Here is a 16,880-nt window from a genome sequence, read left to right as displayed (position 1 = left end):
ATGTAGCCTCAGGGACACACCACATCCCTTTATTAGAATAGCTATTTTCGCCCTCCCTTTTCCCAACCAGTCCACTCATTGAGCAGAAGCACCAACATGCGCGCGCATTAAAGAACTCTGTCATGTCTGTTTGAGCTCTCTCACTTTGCTCTTTCATAATATGGGAAATAGAGCCAACGATATGTGCAGCATGGTGTCATATTTGCACAGAGAACTGTGTGCCCGCAGACCTGAAGCCTGTTCATTCATATTAAAGATAAAAAAGCAGACTATTGAACTTTTGTTGGGGGATATTTTCCACTGCTGATTTGGTGTTGTCAAAGCATAATTAATCAATTATTATGTACCACAGGCTTTTAATGTATCTGTTTTTTGTGCACAAAATGTTGTAACACACACACACACAAATGAAATTGAGTTGAGACAAATTACAAAGGAAATGTTCGTCATTTATGATGATTTGTTTTGTGAAGACTGTTCCAAAGGCAGAAACATACAAGCCCTAACTGTGTACTATGATGTATACAGTGCGTTTATGTGGCTTTCTTTGCTTGAACAGTGAATATGTCTTTGTTTGTCCTCCCATGTGAGTGACAGTGGCATGGAAAAGCACGAGGAGAGCAGGAGGGACTGCAAGATAAACCACAAAGTTGGCAGAGTTTCATGCAATCCAATGCAACGCTGGCACAAAGGGAGCGCGTTTTCTGAGGGATTTTCATAACCCTCGCCGTTATGAATTACTGCTTATGTAATCATCTGCTCTCTGCTAAGGTCTGCCTGGCTGCCCTTCAAGCATCCACACTGGTCCGTGCATCAAGAAATAAGAAAAATGATGTGACGACAGATCTGAAAACCGCAAGCATCCACTGCTGTCAAACACACAAGATGCTGCTAAGATGCTGCATGACAGTGCTGCTCAAACGGTTTTGTAGCTTCTATACAGCCCACACATAACGAGAGGAAGAAGCCCTTGAAAAGCCAATTTGCTTTAAATTAAAACACATGAAAAGTCCACAAAAACAGAGATCCACAGTCCTGTGTGCGTCACTCTTTAGTGGGTAATACATCCATTCATTTCTTAATTGATCTATAAGGTCTGGTTGCCTGCCTATCTCTGTAATTATTAGAAGATACTCATCTTATGCAGATTTAATTGTTTTGGCTTAAGCTCAAAGTTATAATCCTGCTGTGATTATAGTGAAATTTAACCCTACCACTTTTATTGCCATCTGTTCATTTTGACTCAATGTCGTGTTTCCTTTCGCTCCTACAGGATTTTGAAGACGCAGTCGCTCGAATGGTATTACAATAATGTGAAGAGTCGCTTCAAGAGGTTCGGCAGCGCCAAGGTTTTGAAGACTCTGTACAGAAAGCACATCATCGAGAGAGGAACGTTCTCTGATCTCCCAGGTAAGTACATTCCTGCATATTATGATGATTTTTTTTTATTGCCATATATCTTTTTTAACCCTGTGATTATTCCCTTTGGCATAATTTTGATTTCAGATACAATCTTTCTTTGGCAGCGTCTGCATCTCACTGTGATTAAAGCAGTTTGCTGGAAAGATGATCAAAAAAATTGAGATTCTTGGTTTTGGCCAGACATTAAGAGTAAACGCAGCCAAGCTCACTTGATTGCTCATTAGTCCGCGTTGTTAAATGGTCACTCGCTTTGTTTCACGCGTTTTTGCCGTCTCGTGTAATGAGTTGCCTAATTGTTTTGTCATCGGTAACAAAGGTTTTGTCACACACATGCACGTCTTCAGCTCAAGCGAAACTCGCCGCTGCGCATCCTTTGACTCTTCTTTTGTTGTTTTGAGAAATCTAGTCTCTCAAATGACTCTCTTGGTTTTGTTGAAAATACTTCTGCACCTATGAACTGGCCTTTCGTGCAAGTGGGTGAGTCACTGCTGCTGCTGCTGCTGGTGCTCACGAGTGTTGGAGTTGGTAATGGTCATGGTTAAGATACCCTCCGGAAAAGTCCTGCCACTTAATCTCAGGCTCAGGTCACTTTGCTTCTTGTATATACCAAAACATTTTTATTTTTTTTCTCCCAGCCTTCCTCTGCTTCACGTAACATTGTTTTGACCAGGCTGCACCATGATCGGGCTGCACCCTGTGGCTGACAACAAGGCATTATTTCATATCCTGGTACATGGGATTAAATGGAGGAAAAGAACACAGAGGGGATAAATCAGGTCAGAGTTGAGGCACGATTAGATGAGCTGAGATGTTTAGGGAATACATCAAGTTTATTTTGTCTGGAATTTCTAAAGTGATTTGCGAGGCACAATGAATATCACAGCCAGAAGGAATTATAACTGCAACTATGTAACGCACAGAGTAGAGGACTTTAGCTATGGTACTACAGCCTGCAATGCAACTTACATTAATTATTACTGTGGCGTTATTGTTGTTTCCTTTTAATGGGATTGGCCAAATTCTGCATGACAAAGATCTAAAAGTATGAAGTCCAGAGCAACGATTGCATGTCTAATGTCTATATGTCTAATAACATGGTGACAATTCAGTTTAGCAACTATATGGTGTTATTAAAAGCAATAAAATGCTGGTTTTTAAAGCTTGATCGCACAGCTTTGATGGGACTGTTTTGTTTTTACATCCGCACTCTGTGCATCAATCTTATTCTTAAAAAAAACAAAACTAAGTATGCAGTTACTCAGTGGCTTCCACGCATGTTTGACATTTTGCAGTTCATTTCTATCATTTTCACAGTAGGGTGTCCTTCTGGGAGAAGTACAAAGCTTTCATGGTTTTTATTTTTTTGGTTGTTGTGACTGTAGCTTTTATTTTGGTATGTGAGTGGACAAAATGATCATCCTTGTAAAGCTCTAGTTGTTTGATTTCCTCTCCACTTCTCTCCCCTGTAATCATCGATCCTCCTCCCCATTCTGCTTGCACTGGGTCCTCTCCTCTCCTCCATCTGGGGAGGAGGAGGAGGGATTATGTGACTCTGCTCATGGTCTTCCAGCTTGCCTGAACCAACCAGTAGATTACACCGCTTCCAATTCTCAAATACCCACTCACACCCACTCCCAGTAACTGGCTAACGGACTGCCCATATGATATGGATATGCTGTGACGTGTGCAGGCCATTCAGGTTCTGTGTGTGTGTCTGGATATTAGTGGCTTGTACAGGAGAGCTGTGGATGTCCTCACTGTCAGAGGTTATATTTCATTTTTGTGTTTGTATTAAATACATTATCTTGTGTTCTGTCAAACTAACTCAAAAGATATTTTAAAAAATGATCAAAAGACAGAGCTAAAGCTGAGAAAAGTAAGGGCTTTGACTTTAAGAAAATTGCTCCTAAAACCTCCTTTTTGGCTGCTAATGTCAAGTGTTTTGACAAGTTTATAAGGGAAACAGATTAACACGATTTACATCAGAACTGCTGAGCTTCAACAGAATAATAAGATCAGCAAGTAAATCAGCAATAGATTGCGGTGGGTGGTGGTGGGGGGATCAATTATAAAGATGTTGCTCATTAACAAGCCGATGTTGCACCATCTCATTTGGTCTGTTTTGCTTCGAGAAAAATAAGTTTTTGTTATGTAGCCCACCACCAGAATGTTAATAATCTCTTTTCTTCATGCATACAGAAAAGCGGCTTCATAAACCATCCCCGGCTATATGTGAAATATAGTCTGCTTTCATAGAAAAGAATGTTAAATATTTCATCACCGAGGGGCCACTGAAAGTGAAATCAGTTCCACACGAGTGTGAAATGTCAGCTGCCATGACGGCCGGCGGGAGTGATGTGACTGTTCTACATCTATCGTGTTTCCAAAGAGAGAGTGCGACCTTCTCTTTGAGGACAAAGAGAAGGTCACGCAAGGAACAGAACATGCTCTTTGTGCTTTCACGTCCATGTTTTCCTGTTGAAGGCAGCGATGCTCCTTTGTGGCAATAGTCTGTGTGTGCACGGAAGGATACGAGTGCTGCTCTGCGTGATCAATCTGGCGCCTGGGGACTTTTTCGCATTAAGAATGGATGAAGTGTTGGTGACCACGTTCTCTGAAGACGTGCAAATCGCATATCAGTGACGACAGATAGAAGACTTAAAGGGAATCATCCATCCATCTATTCTCTTTGCTTTTCTCAGAACTGATCCAAGTGTCTGATTAAGTGGATCGGCAGATGCAAAGCACTAATCTGGATGTGTGTTAAATTAGTAATTAATGCTTTTGATGGGGAATATAGCATCAAATAAAAGGAAATGTGTGCAGCGCTTGTTTTTAATTGTGCATTAGTCTCTCTTAAACATTTTAGTATTAAACTCTTGCAGCGAATAAGAGCCTACATGTCAACAAACTGAGGCTATTAGATGTGACAGAAAATAGCAGAGATATGGTATAGTGTCATGGCAAGAGGCAAGAGGGGAAAGCACTTCTTTCTCTTATGCACACAGAGCACATGACAGAGTATGAATCCATTTAAATTTTAATACTGATATGAAATATCAAGAATCAGTTCCAAGCTGGCATCAACGCAGGAGTACAAAACTGCTGACGCCAAGGTTGGAAACACTAACAACAGTGTGGGAGGGGGCCCACAGATTCTGTCTTCGGTCATTTTCTTCCCACTGAAATGACCTGAACTGCAGTGCTACGTAATCATTGATTCTCAAACCTGTCGAAACAACACTGGCCACTTCCATGATGGGATAAGAGGATTCCTGTGTTCTGGATCTATCTGGCTGGGGCCTTTCTGTCTGCACAGGCACCTTCATCAATTCAGTTAAGTTCAATTCGGTTTTATTTATGTAGTACCAGCAGGAATAGCCACTTCAAGGTGCTTGATATTGTAAGGTAAAGACCCTACAGTAATACAGAGAAAACATTTAACATTTAGAGCCAACATTTAAACAATGCCCTTTGAGCAATCACTTGGTGACAGTGGGAAGGAAAAGGAAGGAAGGAAATCTCCGATAGGCTCAGGGAGGGGCCTATCAGGGTCTGCTGTAACTGGCTGGTGGTGATGTGAGGACGTCAGGACAAAAGACACACTGCAGAAGACAGTCAAAGATGAATAATAAGTAAAGATTAAATGGAGAGTAGTGTGTGAAGAGCAAATGACCATCATCAGTCCCTGACATCATTGTCCAGCGGCACAACCCTGATGTGATGTTATTGAGCTTTACGTGCTGGTAATCAACTTTTTTGTAGCTGGAGCACGGCTAGGTGTTTGGTTATACATAATAAAGGTGTCTGTCATCTAAATTGTGGCATCTTGCTAGTACCTTGTCAAACATAGTTATTCAAACTTCGAAATTAGTTTAGTGTAAGCCACTTGTCTGCTTTGCAGCTTAGGAAATTAAAACGCTTGTATCTGATGGTGTCAGTAGGTTCTTGCTGTCGAGTTGCTGTTGAGCAGTCGAACAGGTGTGCTTAAAAAAGTGGCTGCCTACTTTAAATAAATATTGTTCCATGTTCATGTCTTTTGCAAAAGCTGTGCTTCTTTCTAAAATCTATTTCTGTTCCACTGTGGTAAACTGGTTTAAGTGCAGTAGCCAATGTTGGATATTGGCCATTGGCAATTTTTTTTATGACAGATTAGCTTTGGATTAAATATCTCCATCACAATGTAATGTTTATAGATATCTCCCTGCCTCTCCAGTCTCATTTTATGGTATAACATCATAAAATTCGCCATGAAACGCAGCACGGTGAGTTGGTTATAAAAGATCAAGAGCAGGAATGGTGAATTTTTTTTCTGACACTTAAATCTCATTCATTTCAAATGGAGGATTACTGATGTCCTACTTTTCTCCTGCCTTTTGTGTTTGCTGTCACATCCCTTCAATTGCTCGGGAGGCTTACCTATCGAGGAAGGTGACAGTGACTTGAGAAATCCTCCGGCATCGTATCACCTTCAGTTCTCAGTAGTGAGAAAGTTGAGGGAGAGAGGAGCAGGCGTGTGAGTAAACCTGATGTAACTCCAAATGTTTGATGTGTAGCTGCAAACATTTGTGCAAATCTTTCTCTTCTGAGTCTCTTTTCTTTTTCTCATTCTTTTGAATGTGATGCATATTGCAAAACTGGATTCACACAATTCACATGTGGTGATAAAAAGCTTCAGCACAGCTACAATAATACAGAATGTGTTTCCATGCAAACAGCAGATTGCTTTCAAATACAATGCTTTACATTGGCTCAGCTTTTATTTTATGTGCTCATGAGGCAACTTCTTTTAAATGCTGCTGAACGAGGTCTGGTCTGATCCTTTTCTGTCCACTGACTGATTTAAAGTCTCAACCTTCAGCACTGAACTGCTATGCAGTAGGTTACATGTAGCTTATCTAGTGAGTCACTGACAGGACAATGTGAACAGTGACCTTGAGTCTGTCTTCGTGCTGTTCTGCTAAAATAGTGCAGAAGAAGAGAAATGTAGTAACAAAACCCAAGGGTCTCCTGGATCATTTTTATGTATATTTTTTTTATTTTTAGGAGATTTGTCCTCATTTGAGACCTTCTTTTGCACCTTTTACGATAAAGCTATTCCACCAGACAGTCATGGAAATCATTTATTGGCATTTGTGGGATCTTTTCTTTTGATTGGCTGGGCTCTTTGAGCTGAAAGCTTGGTGACTCTTAGTACAGTGCTCTGTATGTGTGCTAAGATGAGGGCAAAATGTTAACCGGGAGCCTAGAGCTACTGACGTTTAAAGCAAACAACTACAAGGCTTGGACTTTTAGTGGTGTCAACAAGTCAACTGTATCTGCTGGCATTCATTTAGATACAGTATGTGTGTGTGTTGATGCACTGAAAGGTCTGATCTTTAGCCCCTGGATTTAATACCACCTTGTATTATTTCTAGTAGTTTTTCTACATCCCACTCCTCTTTTCAACTACTCCTACACTAATGTCTAACCTCTTAAGATTTTCTGCCATAATGTCTGTTTTTATCTTTTTCTTTCATGCACTGCTTTGTGTGGGATTAATGTTTTCTTCTTCTCCCAAATGAGCATTTTCGCTGACTCGGGGCTGCATTCTTGAGTCATTAAACAGCATTGTTCGTGACCTGTTTCCTGCATTAGAAAGATTAGTCCAATCGGCTGCTTGCTTCAAGTCATCAAGTCAGTCCTTTTAAGTAATTGCGGTCTGCAGGTGGCTTTGGTTGCTTTTCAGAAGTGGGGAAAAAAAATTGAAAGCTGCAGTTAATTAGTGGAAACATTTTTCTCCTTCATTTTACTGCTCGCCGCCATCATTTGAACTTTAAAGGCTGTGTTTGCCCCAATACTAATTAATTTCTCATCACGCATGAACCCACACGCTTCCCGGTGCTAGAAGCCCCACCTGGATGAAGTTATTTCATCAAACACCCTACATCGTGTGTCTTACATTTCATGATAGATCTAAATGACTTTGACATAATCTCAAATAAGGAAATAAGTAAAATGCCAAATTCTCACAGATAAATAAACGTTACTTTTCTTCACTACCTAGGCTTTCATGATGTGAACAGACACTCTGTCAGTTAAGCCATTGTTCTGAGGACTTTGTTTATGAGACTGTATGTGCTGCCAGATGCTGCATAGTAATTGAAAGGAAACGGCCCAGACTCTCCTCCTCCTGCTGCCGCTGCTGCTGGCACTTCAGGAATGCTCTAAGTGGAGCTTTATTGGCTCATTTATTCATGCACCCTGACTCTCTTTTGTTTCCTCTGTCTTTCCACATAGTCTGTTTTATGACACTCTATTTATTTCAATCAACATAACCCAAATTGTTTATGAGAGCATGCAGTTCTTCTTGCTTTTGTATTCAATATTTTTATTCCAACACAGCAAAGAATTTGGATTTCTGCTGCACGCAGTGGCCTATTAAACCATATTATTCAATATCCATACACGGTTTTATTCTTGTAAGACAATGCATGAACTAGATTAAGTTCTTCATCTAATTGTAATGCCTTAAAATTTAATAAAATCTGACTCTACACTGCTTCTGTCGTATATATGGAGCATTAAAGAGGTTGAAGATTGAAGCACTCTAGAAGGACAAGGAGGTTCTTGAGCAATATGCTAGCTACATCCATCAGCTTGTTAAGGTTGTAGGCATAGACGTTCTTTGGGCGAAATCCAGAAATCAGTGTGTTCACAGTGGTGTATGCCTTAGCAAATATATTATTTACTATTTTTGCAATCTTACTTTAGTGCGTTTGCTCATAAATCAGTCATAAATCGCTATCAGCGTTGTAGCACGGTAACATTTTCAGTCAGCAGTCTCCGGGGGCAACATACTTTGCATATTTAAACGTCATCAGCATGGTTGCCAACTCACACTGTTCACATGGGACTCTTGCTCTGAGCCTCTGGCTTATTCTCACACTGCCATTGACAACACTCAGCAAATGTTGCCTCATTTGGTTGTATTAATTCAGCCTTTGGAGCTGAAGATGTATGATGCACACTGCAGCCTCTCAGACAGTGTTTCTGTGTATCCTCCTTCATGTGTCAACATCTGTTTCCACAAACACACCAAAGCTATTAATTATACAGTAAACTGCTCTCAACTGGTCAGTTAGAAAAGTCAATAACGTTGCTAGTTCTGTCTGTGCAGCTGTAATTTGAAGCGCCTGTGTAGTTAACTGGTTACACATACTGTGGAGTTATACTACTACATACTAGCCTATGTAGTGTATTGTATTTATCCATTATACACTATATGGACAAAAGCATTGGAACACACCTCTTAATCTTTGCATTTCAGTCCCTAGCTGTTTAGTGTGCCTTCACAAACATGTATAAAAGAATTAGCAGAAAATAACAGCCTGGATGCAGGACTCAGCAGAAAGAGGTGAACTTAACTTTGTTGCTGGCAAAAGACCATGAAAACAAGAAACTATCATTTTCATTTATAACTATAATAGGGCGATGTAGGAACTTATTGACAGACTGACAACAAGCTGAACTGACTGACAGACTGAACATCACAAACACAAGACAAGGGACTATCAAAATAAAACAGGAAGTAACACACATACTGAGAACCAGACTATGACACGCGCACTTGGCAAAACAGGGATATTGACAGCCAGAGAGACATGGGAACACGAATGGGGAGACAGGAAAGGTTCACAAAAGGAAAATGAACTAGAATGTAGACAGGCTACAAACAGAGGATGTAATACATGACCAAGGAATTCTACTACGACAGTAAGGAACCAAATTCAAAGAAAAAACCTTCCGGTCTAAAAGTCAGATAACATAATAACCAATACAGAAGCATAAAGACAGATATAAGATACAAAACAAATATACAGACATACTGTATGATCATTATAGTATGATGATGATGATGATGATAATAGTGCATCTGACTCCTAATCTGCATCCCTTTTTTTTTTTTTTTTTTGGTATTGTGCTCTCCAGTTCAGCTAAATTGGGTGAAAAATTTTACACTTCTTCCATATGGAAAGGTTACTTGGGGAAATACCTTACACCACATGACTCATTTTTCAGCAGTGCCCACACCTGCTTATTCATACTTATTATGCAGGTATGTAGAGATTTGTGAATGAGTGAACAAAACAGTGATTTCAGACGTAGCCCATATTTTAGTGTCTCATAGCACAAAATGAGAATAAAACACCTCCAAGGATTTAAAAAGGATTTTAAGTGACAAATGTGCATCGTTGTTTTTCATTATGTCAGAGGTCAGCACACTGATTTACATCCATTTCCTGGAGATTTACTCCAACCCTAAAAATAACTACTAGTAAAGCTAACCTTAGCCTAAATCTCAGCTTTCCCCAAACATTTAAACAACCTTCAAATATAAAGATTTTCAGTATGGGGTTGATTTGTCCCCTTAAGGAAACGTAATGATGGATATCAGTGTCATTCTGAGCAAACTAATGACTCTGTTGTGTCCTATTACCCAGTAGCCACAAAGCTGCTTTGGACATGTAACTCATTGATGAGCGGAAGAATGGAAAATAAAACAATGGTGTGGTAAACCCTCTTTGGCAGTCACTGTCATCATACAAATGCTGCAAAGCTTAGTGATATGAATAATTTCACAACATCTAATTATTTTTGGCATCAAAAATATCAGAAGCAATGATGTTCTTTATTAAAAACGGACATCCAGGTATATATTTTATTTAGAAATTGTCCAGCTAATTGTGCCTTTCATTTAAAAAATTTTGTTTTGTTTTCACGGCTGTTTTCGACCTAATTCCAAGCCGCAGCAGGCGACTCTGTCCGTGAAATGAGCTTTGAAAAATTAATGTAGGTTAAAAATCAAGCATTCACTACCCAGCCAATCACCGTTTGCTGAAAACATTCCCAACTTTGCTGGTGAGCAGAGTAGAGCATTACAAATGGAGTAAGACAGATATATTGTTCAACGGTTGGTGAGGGGAATGTTAAATAAGCAACTGTTTGCCAACACATTTGCCGTATTCACTTTATTATGCGATAAGTCAATTTTGTGTTTGCAGCTCGTCGCGAGCGGAGGCACTTTTTGTTAAATTTGTAAAGTGCTCGTCGGTGATGAATATACGCTGAATAAACGACAGCGTGCTCCAGGCTGCTTCCATTAAGGTTAAGAAAGATTTTCATCCTCTGTGTCGACGTGCAGTTCCACCCACTTTCCTACCAGTCGGTGTGTGTCTGTGTGATTCTTGTGAGGCGTGTCACTTTCTGTGACAGCGGTCTTTTCTGTGTCTACATTGTCCTGAGCAGCTGCAGGTAATTTCCCCCACCTATTGTCCCCTTCCACACTGTCAGAAACTATAATTCAGCTCTAACCAAGCGAGAACAGTACCACTCTGTTGGACTCCGTGTGAGTCAAGGTGAGACAACTTTGGAGGAGGAAAGGAGGTGTGGAGCGTGTAATAGTTTGGGGACTTGTTATACCTTACTGCAACTGGGAGAACTGGGCTTACAAGTGGACATGCACGAGGCAGCGCAAAATCTATGACAACTCCTCAAAGTAGAGTGAGGCCAATGCGACTTTAAAGCCGTGCGTAGAGGCACGTTCAACATTGTTTTTTCTGGGGGTCAGAAAGGAGTAATATAGCAGTTTAGAGGCTTTCGGGCTCTGCACTATAATGTTGCAGAGCTTTGACAAACAGTAGTTCATCTTGCTGTAGAGTTGGACTAGTACAGCACGGCTGACAGCTGGCTCTGTTACTGCTGCTCTCATGGGGGAATGGAGAAAATGCTGTTTCTGTAATTTTGATGGATTTGTTTTTTTTGTTTACTTGGCTTCCTTTTTTCATCCGTAGGACCCATTAAACCCAGGCTGAAAGCCTTTTATAAGACTTATTGCTGCTCCTTGCAAAATGTACATATTCAGGGGAGAAATCCACCTTTCATCCAATAGAAACACTGGAGTGTGAAAGAGTGATGGCTCTGTAATGGTTTTGCCTGTTTTCTTGACAGTGTTGCAGTTAGCTGTGGCAGAGATCAGTGGCAGACTTGCACCAAACCATCGGGCACATTCTGCTGCTTCTGTGTATTTAGTCAGTGACAGCAGCCCGTCCAACAGGAGCAGCATCGGGGCTAGATTAACGGCAGAAGCTATAGGAGACGGGCCAAGAGTGGGAATCATGGAATTTAGTCTTGCTTGTGGGTTTTGTTAGCAGCAGGGGCTGAAATGTTGGGACAAAGCCTAGGCTTTGAGTAGAAGTTTGGTTTTTGTTTTGGCTCCGAGTGCTAAGTGGAAACAAGCTGAAGTGAAAACCAAAGACGGAAAAAGAGCAAGGATTCATGTTTGAGAAGGACTTATATCAGAGGCTAAGTTGGAAATTCACCCAGAGAGCTCTCTGGTGTCATCTGACAGTTTGTCTTCTTAAAATCTGCATGTCCACGTGCTCCCTTTTCATTTTTTTAACAGCTAGATTGATGTGAAAGGCCACAATAAATGGGAACCACAGGGGAGATATCTAACAGGAGTTAATGGGCCACTAAGGGAATATTTGGTTTTGAAGGCGGGCACATAGTAACTACTACTCCTTCTCTGGGGTTTCACAGCTCTTTAAGTAGACCTGTCAAATTTCCATCTTGAGTTAAAGGAACGTCCCTTTTGTTGTAACTCTAGATTTTAGAAATTTGCTCAAAAAAAGATAACTGCACAAATATAGCACAGACTCACAAGAGATTTGGCCTGAATTAGACATAAAACACACACCGGAAAAACAACACACCACTGCACTGTGATGCCTAAGAGAAAATGTCCTTGGTGAGCAAAAACATGTCATTTGTTTGAAAGGCAAAGGGAATTATCAGATGAATTGTCATTTTCTTTCAACTGTCATCTTATTTTTGTTTATTTCTTTTTCTTTTTCTTTTAAACATCACAATTGGGAAATGGCGCCGAGTCGAAGAAGCGAAACAATACAAATTGACAAGATGACAAAAGTGCAGTTGGAAATCCAGTTGACGAGAGTAGAAAAAGAGGTCTTGGTGACATTGGCAGTGTAACCTACTTTTAACGTGGTGACAGAACAAAAAAAAAAAAAAGCATGCGGCGATTCTATTTTCTGGAATGATACACGCAGGATATTTGAAGTTCTATGACAGGCTGTGTTTGAAAGCTTTTATCTGAAGGCTTCGTTTCACGACCTCTGTGTTTCAGAAAGCAGCGTTCACGAGGGAAGCAACGACAACGATGGCAGCGTCTGCGGCAGTGACTCCGCCTTCTACAAGCAGAGCGAAGGTGAGGGATGCGGTGATGGGAGGGCGGCGTTTTGTGGCACTGCAGATGAGTAATTCCAGCCACAGGTAGAATCAGCATGCTTGTGCTTTTCTATATCTCCGGGATGCAAATGCAAATAAACCTCCTTTCATGCAAAAGTGCACATAAATAAAATTCCCGCCCTGTGCTCACCACAGACAGCAGATTTTCTTGTGGATGCTTATTATATTTACACGTACGCTTTCATAAATGGATAAATATGCTAACAAGATATGCGGCTGACAATAAACAAACCCAATTTTGTTTGTTTACTGGTAATTATCTGCTGTGTGCAGTGATCAAGATCTGCCATTTAGCTAATGTCAACTTCTAAAAGGCCCATGCAGAAAAAAATACCATATGCTTAATGTGTGTATGTGTGTATTTGTGTTTATAGGTGTGTCAGAAATGCCAACAAAACTGCGCTCTTTTATGATGATTTACAGCAAGGGTAAAATAATCGTAGTATGAGTCAAACTGAGGGTCGTTGTACACATTAAATAAAATCGTTTGAATTTCAGCATCCTAGCAACATCAGCACTAAGCAGGCACTAAATAGGAACTAGAAGGAGAAAGAGCGTATTTCTCCCATATTACCTTGCCTTCAATGGATCCCTGTTAAATCTAGCATTTTGAATAATATTTTGAATAATCAGTCCCCATCTTATCTTTTAGACCTCATAGTATCATATCACCACAATAGAGCACTTGATTCTCAGACTGCTAGTTTACTTGTGGCTCCTGGGGTATTTAAATGTAGAATGGGAGGCAGAGTCGACAGCTTTCAGGACTCTCTTCTGTGGAACCAGCTCCCAGTTTGGATTTGGGAGACAGACTGTTTAAGATTAAGCTTAAAACTTCCTTTTTGATAAAGGAGATGGAACTAGATCAGGTGACCCTGAAAACCTACCTTAATTATGCACCAATGGTCTCAGGCTGCTCCCATTAAACACTTAGCATTTCTTCTTCACTCACTCTTTTTCACTGTGTTTCTACACCACTGTGTTTAACCATTAGCTATTATAATTACATTCAGGACAGAAGGCACCCTTCCACAGTCCCTTCCCTTGTGCCCAACAGGTCACAGCAGATGGCGCCAGTTTCTTCTTGTTAAAAGGAGTTTTTCCTTCCCACTGTTACCAACCAATTAGTCGTAGAGGGTTGTCCGATTGCTGGGGTTTTCTCTGTATTAATGCAGGGTCTTTACCTTACAATAGAAAGCACCTGTCTAATTTCAATGGCATGACTGCTGCAATAGTTAGAAACTAAAATTTGTGCAAAAAGCTCAAATAAGGTAATTTAGGGCTCTAGGAAACTATGAATGTCTGTAGGAAATTTCAGGAAATAGTCATTTAAATGCGCCAAATGGACCAAAATATTAGGCCACTCCTCTAAATCTTTGCATTCAGGTCTTTTCAGTCCCATTGCCGCTGATTTATAAAATCAAGCACTAGCCATGCAGTGCGCCTTTACAAACGTTTGAAAAATTTGGCCGTTTAAAGACTGAATTTGAGAGTGGTTTGTGTAAAGTTAATTAAGCGGTGTCTGTGTCTCTCTGTGCAGAGTGCTGATGGACTTAATAAAAGTCTCTGACGCTTTGCTTACTCAATAACAGCATAGAACCGAATCTCCATTGGCATTAACATCAGCACAAAAGCTGTGCACCGGGAGCTTTGTGGCATGGGTTTCAAGTCGATACTGTAGGTGTATGTGGCCCATTACTTTTCTCTATGTAATCTAGTTCATTCTGGAGCGAAGCAGTGGATCACTATCACCATCCACAGGGGAGGGAAGGTTAAGGGAACTCTGTATGCATGCATTTATTTTTGTGTGCGCTGTGTTGTGTTATCAGGGCACAGTATGGCAGAGACACTCACAGTCGCCCTGCGTGTTGCTGAGGAGGCTATAGAGGAGGCCATTGCTAAGGCAGAGGAGTTCAGTGACAGCTTGGTAAGACATCCCTCTCTTCCCCTTCTTCCTCTCCCTCTCTTGTCCTCTGCCTCTCCTTTTCTTCCCCCCACTTTTCAGAGCTTTCGTATTGCCTTCCTGCTCTCCATCCCCATATTTTCAATCCCCTATATCACTGTCATGGCTTCTTACTTCTCCTCTACTCTTGCCTCCCTCTTGGTCTCAGTATCAGCGGGATACAGTCATGGTTTTTTGGCAAAGACCTTTGCACAGACTCTCTCTTGGTAATTCACATTCACTTTGAACTGAATATGCTGCGTGTGTGTGTGTGTGTGTGTGTGTGTGTGTGTGTGTGTGTGTGTGTGTGTGTGTGTGTGTGTGTGTGTGTGTGTGTGTAGGAGAAACAGAATGAGGCTCGGTATCTGCGGGACCACAAAGAGGAGCTCATAGAAGAACTCGCCACAACCATTGTACAAAAAGTAGGTATTACTTTACTGCAGGTTTATTCGTCTCTTTTATGTGGAAGCATTAATTGCAGCTAAAATCTTTCAAAATAAAAAAAAATGTAGCACTTCAGGCTATGCCTTTCCTCTCCACCCTTTACAAATGGATTGACAAATAATTACGCTTTTACTCTATAATTTCAAACAGAAGTCATTGCACTTATATAACGTTTTAGTGAAATATGGCACAGGAAATAATTTTCAAGCAAGAAAAGAGCAGAAGGTCTTCGAAAATGATAATTTAGAGTGTCAAAATCTGCATAAATTACTTTAAAATTCAAGTGACAACTGCTTTAATTTTACACATGGCATTTAATTTGCATGCAGATAGTGAGTGGAGCCAGGATCTGCAGTTGTTTGATTGCCTTTGAGTTTAAAGTCAAACGTGTTGGAAATCAGTTCACTGGAAATGAAATACTTTGAAGATTTCAGCACATAATGTTACAATAAAATTTAAATGAAAATTAAATCATCGCTTTAAAAATTATTAATGGCTAAACATAAAATTCTGTTGTACGAGCGCATTTCTGCTTTCCATTGTGCATTTATTATTCTAGTTCATCCTTTTAAAAAGCTTGTTGTGTACGCCTCATAGCTTGTATGCACAGTCTCTGTCATGTTCTCTCTCCTCATCGCCTTCTTCACTTCCTTTTTTTCTTTTTCTTTTCCCTCAGATCATCCAGAGAAGGAAGCGTTCAGAGATGCAGACAGAGTTTGACTTTGTCTGGCCTCAGTCTCAGTCTCTGATCCAGCCCAGTGAACTGCCCTCTCCTTCTCAGCCTCACACTTCATCACAAGGACCACAAGACCCGCTCAAAACCTCCTACTCTCTCTATGTGAGTCCCTGTGTCAGTCTAAACTGTTGGGACATATGGAGCATGTCATGCTGCCGTATTCAGCCATCTCTATTTAAGTCAAAAACAAACATGCAGAATAAATACAGATAAAGCATAACCGGTATATTAAAGAAGGACATAGCCAATGAGACACTTCTAAGAGGCACTACAGTGTGTGATTTCTTAGTAGCATGGATCACATACTGCTCTGTACGTGACCCACCGATGACAGGTTCTCTTTTTTGACTAATTGTGAATGCAGTCACTTGAAATTAGGTAGTACGATTAGATTTCCTAATATAAGCTGTATTTTTTTCCTCAGACTCTTTTTTTTTAATACTAATTTTTCTTAATGATGTGTTGGAGAATTCTGGAAGAGTTTACTTACTGTTGAGGGTTTGAGGGAAAGGTCCTTTTTTTTGAAAAAAGATAATACAATATGCCAACTACAGCAAGTCCTCACACAGGAACACATAGGCAAATCAATAGTACACAAACCTGGCACGGGTTCATACTACAAGTCACCAAGGACTCCTGGAGATTTGTCATCGTCCTGTGTGTGTGCAGAGCATCAAGGCTGCTCTCCCCGGGGCTCTGCCTTCAGTTTCCTGCTGTTTCACTCAGTGAAGATCAAAGTCTTGTGAAATACGCAGGGATCCTCCTCGACTGCTCTGCCTGCCATGGGATAAGCTGTGTTTATCAGCTCTCTACAAAACCACTCACTGACAGACAAAGCATGCAGATTTACACTCACATGCGTACTTACGCGGTGTAACACTAAACCTTAATGTTGTACCCCACCCTTTTTAAAGAGGAATTTTTGTGTGTTTAATTCTGCAATTAATTTCTCAAATTTGGGAGAAGAATAAAGTGTAGCTTAGCTTAGCTTATTTTTCGAATTGACGCCAGAGTACAGATCAGACACTA

The 16,880-nt window shown here is 40.5% G+C and overlaps 1 protein-coding gene across 2 annotated transcripts in view; it reads left to right on the top strand.

The window, feature by feature from the left end:
• Positions 1–16,880, top strand: part of myripb (myosin VIIA and Rab interacting protein b) — a 139,936-nt gene that overhangs the window by 110,765 nt on the left and 12,291 nt on the right. For both annotated transcript variants that reach the window (XM_085418577.1, XM_085418576.1), the window contains exons 4-8: positions 1,274–1,410; positions 12,608–12,688; positions 14,559–14,656; positions 15,013–15,093; positions 15,792–15,953. In XM_085418577.1, coding sequence (XP_085274703.1) covers positions 1,274–1,410; positions 12,608–12,688; positions 14,559–14,656; positions 15,013–15,093; positions 15,792–15,953 — 559 coding nt within the window. The remainder of the gene's footprint in view (positions 1–1,273; positions 1,411–12,607; positions 12,689–14,558; positions 14,657–15,012; positions 15,094–15,791; positions 15,954–16,880) is intronic.

Source organism: Rhamphochromis longiceps, linkage group LG9, assembly GCF_057381845.1.
Source record: "Rhamphochromis longiceps isolate RC_006_pf linkage group LG9, R_longiceps_female_GT1.1, whole genome shotgun sequence".
Classification (NCBI taxonomy): Eukaryota; Metazoa; Chordata; class Actinopteri; order Cichliformes; family Cichlidae; genus Rhamphochromis; species Rhamphochromis longiceps.
This window is presented reverse-complemented; position numbering and strand designations above follow the sequence as displayed.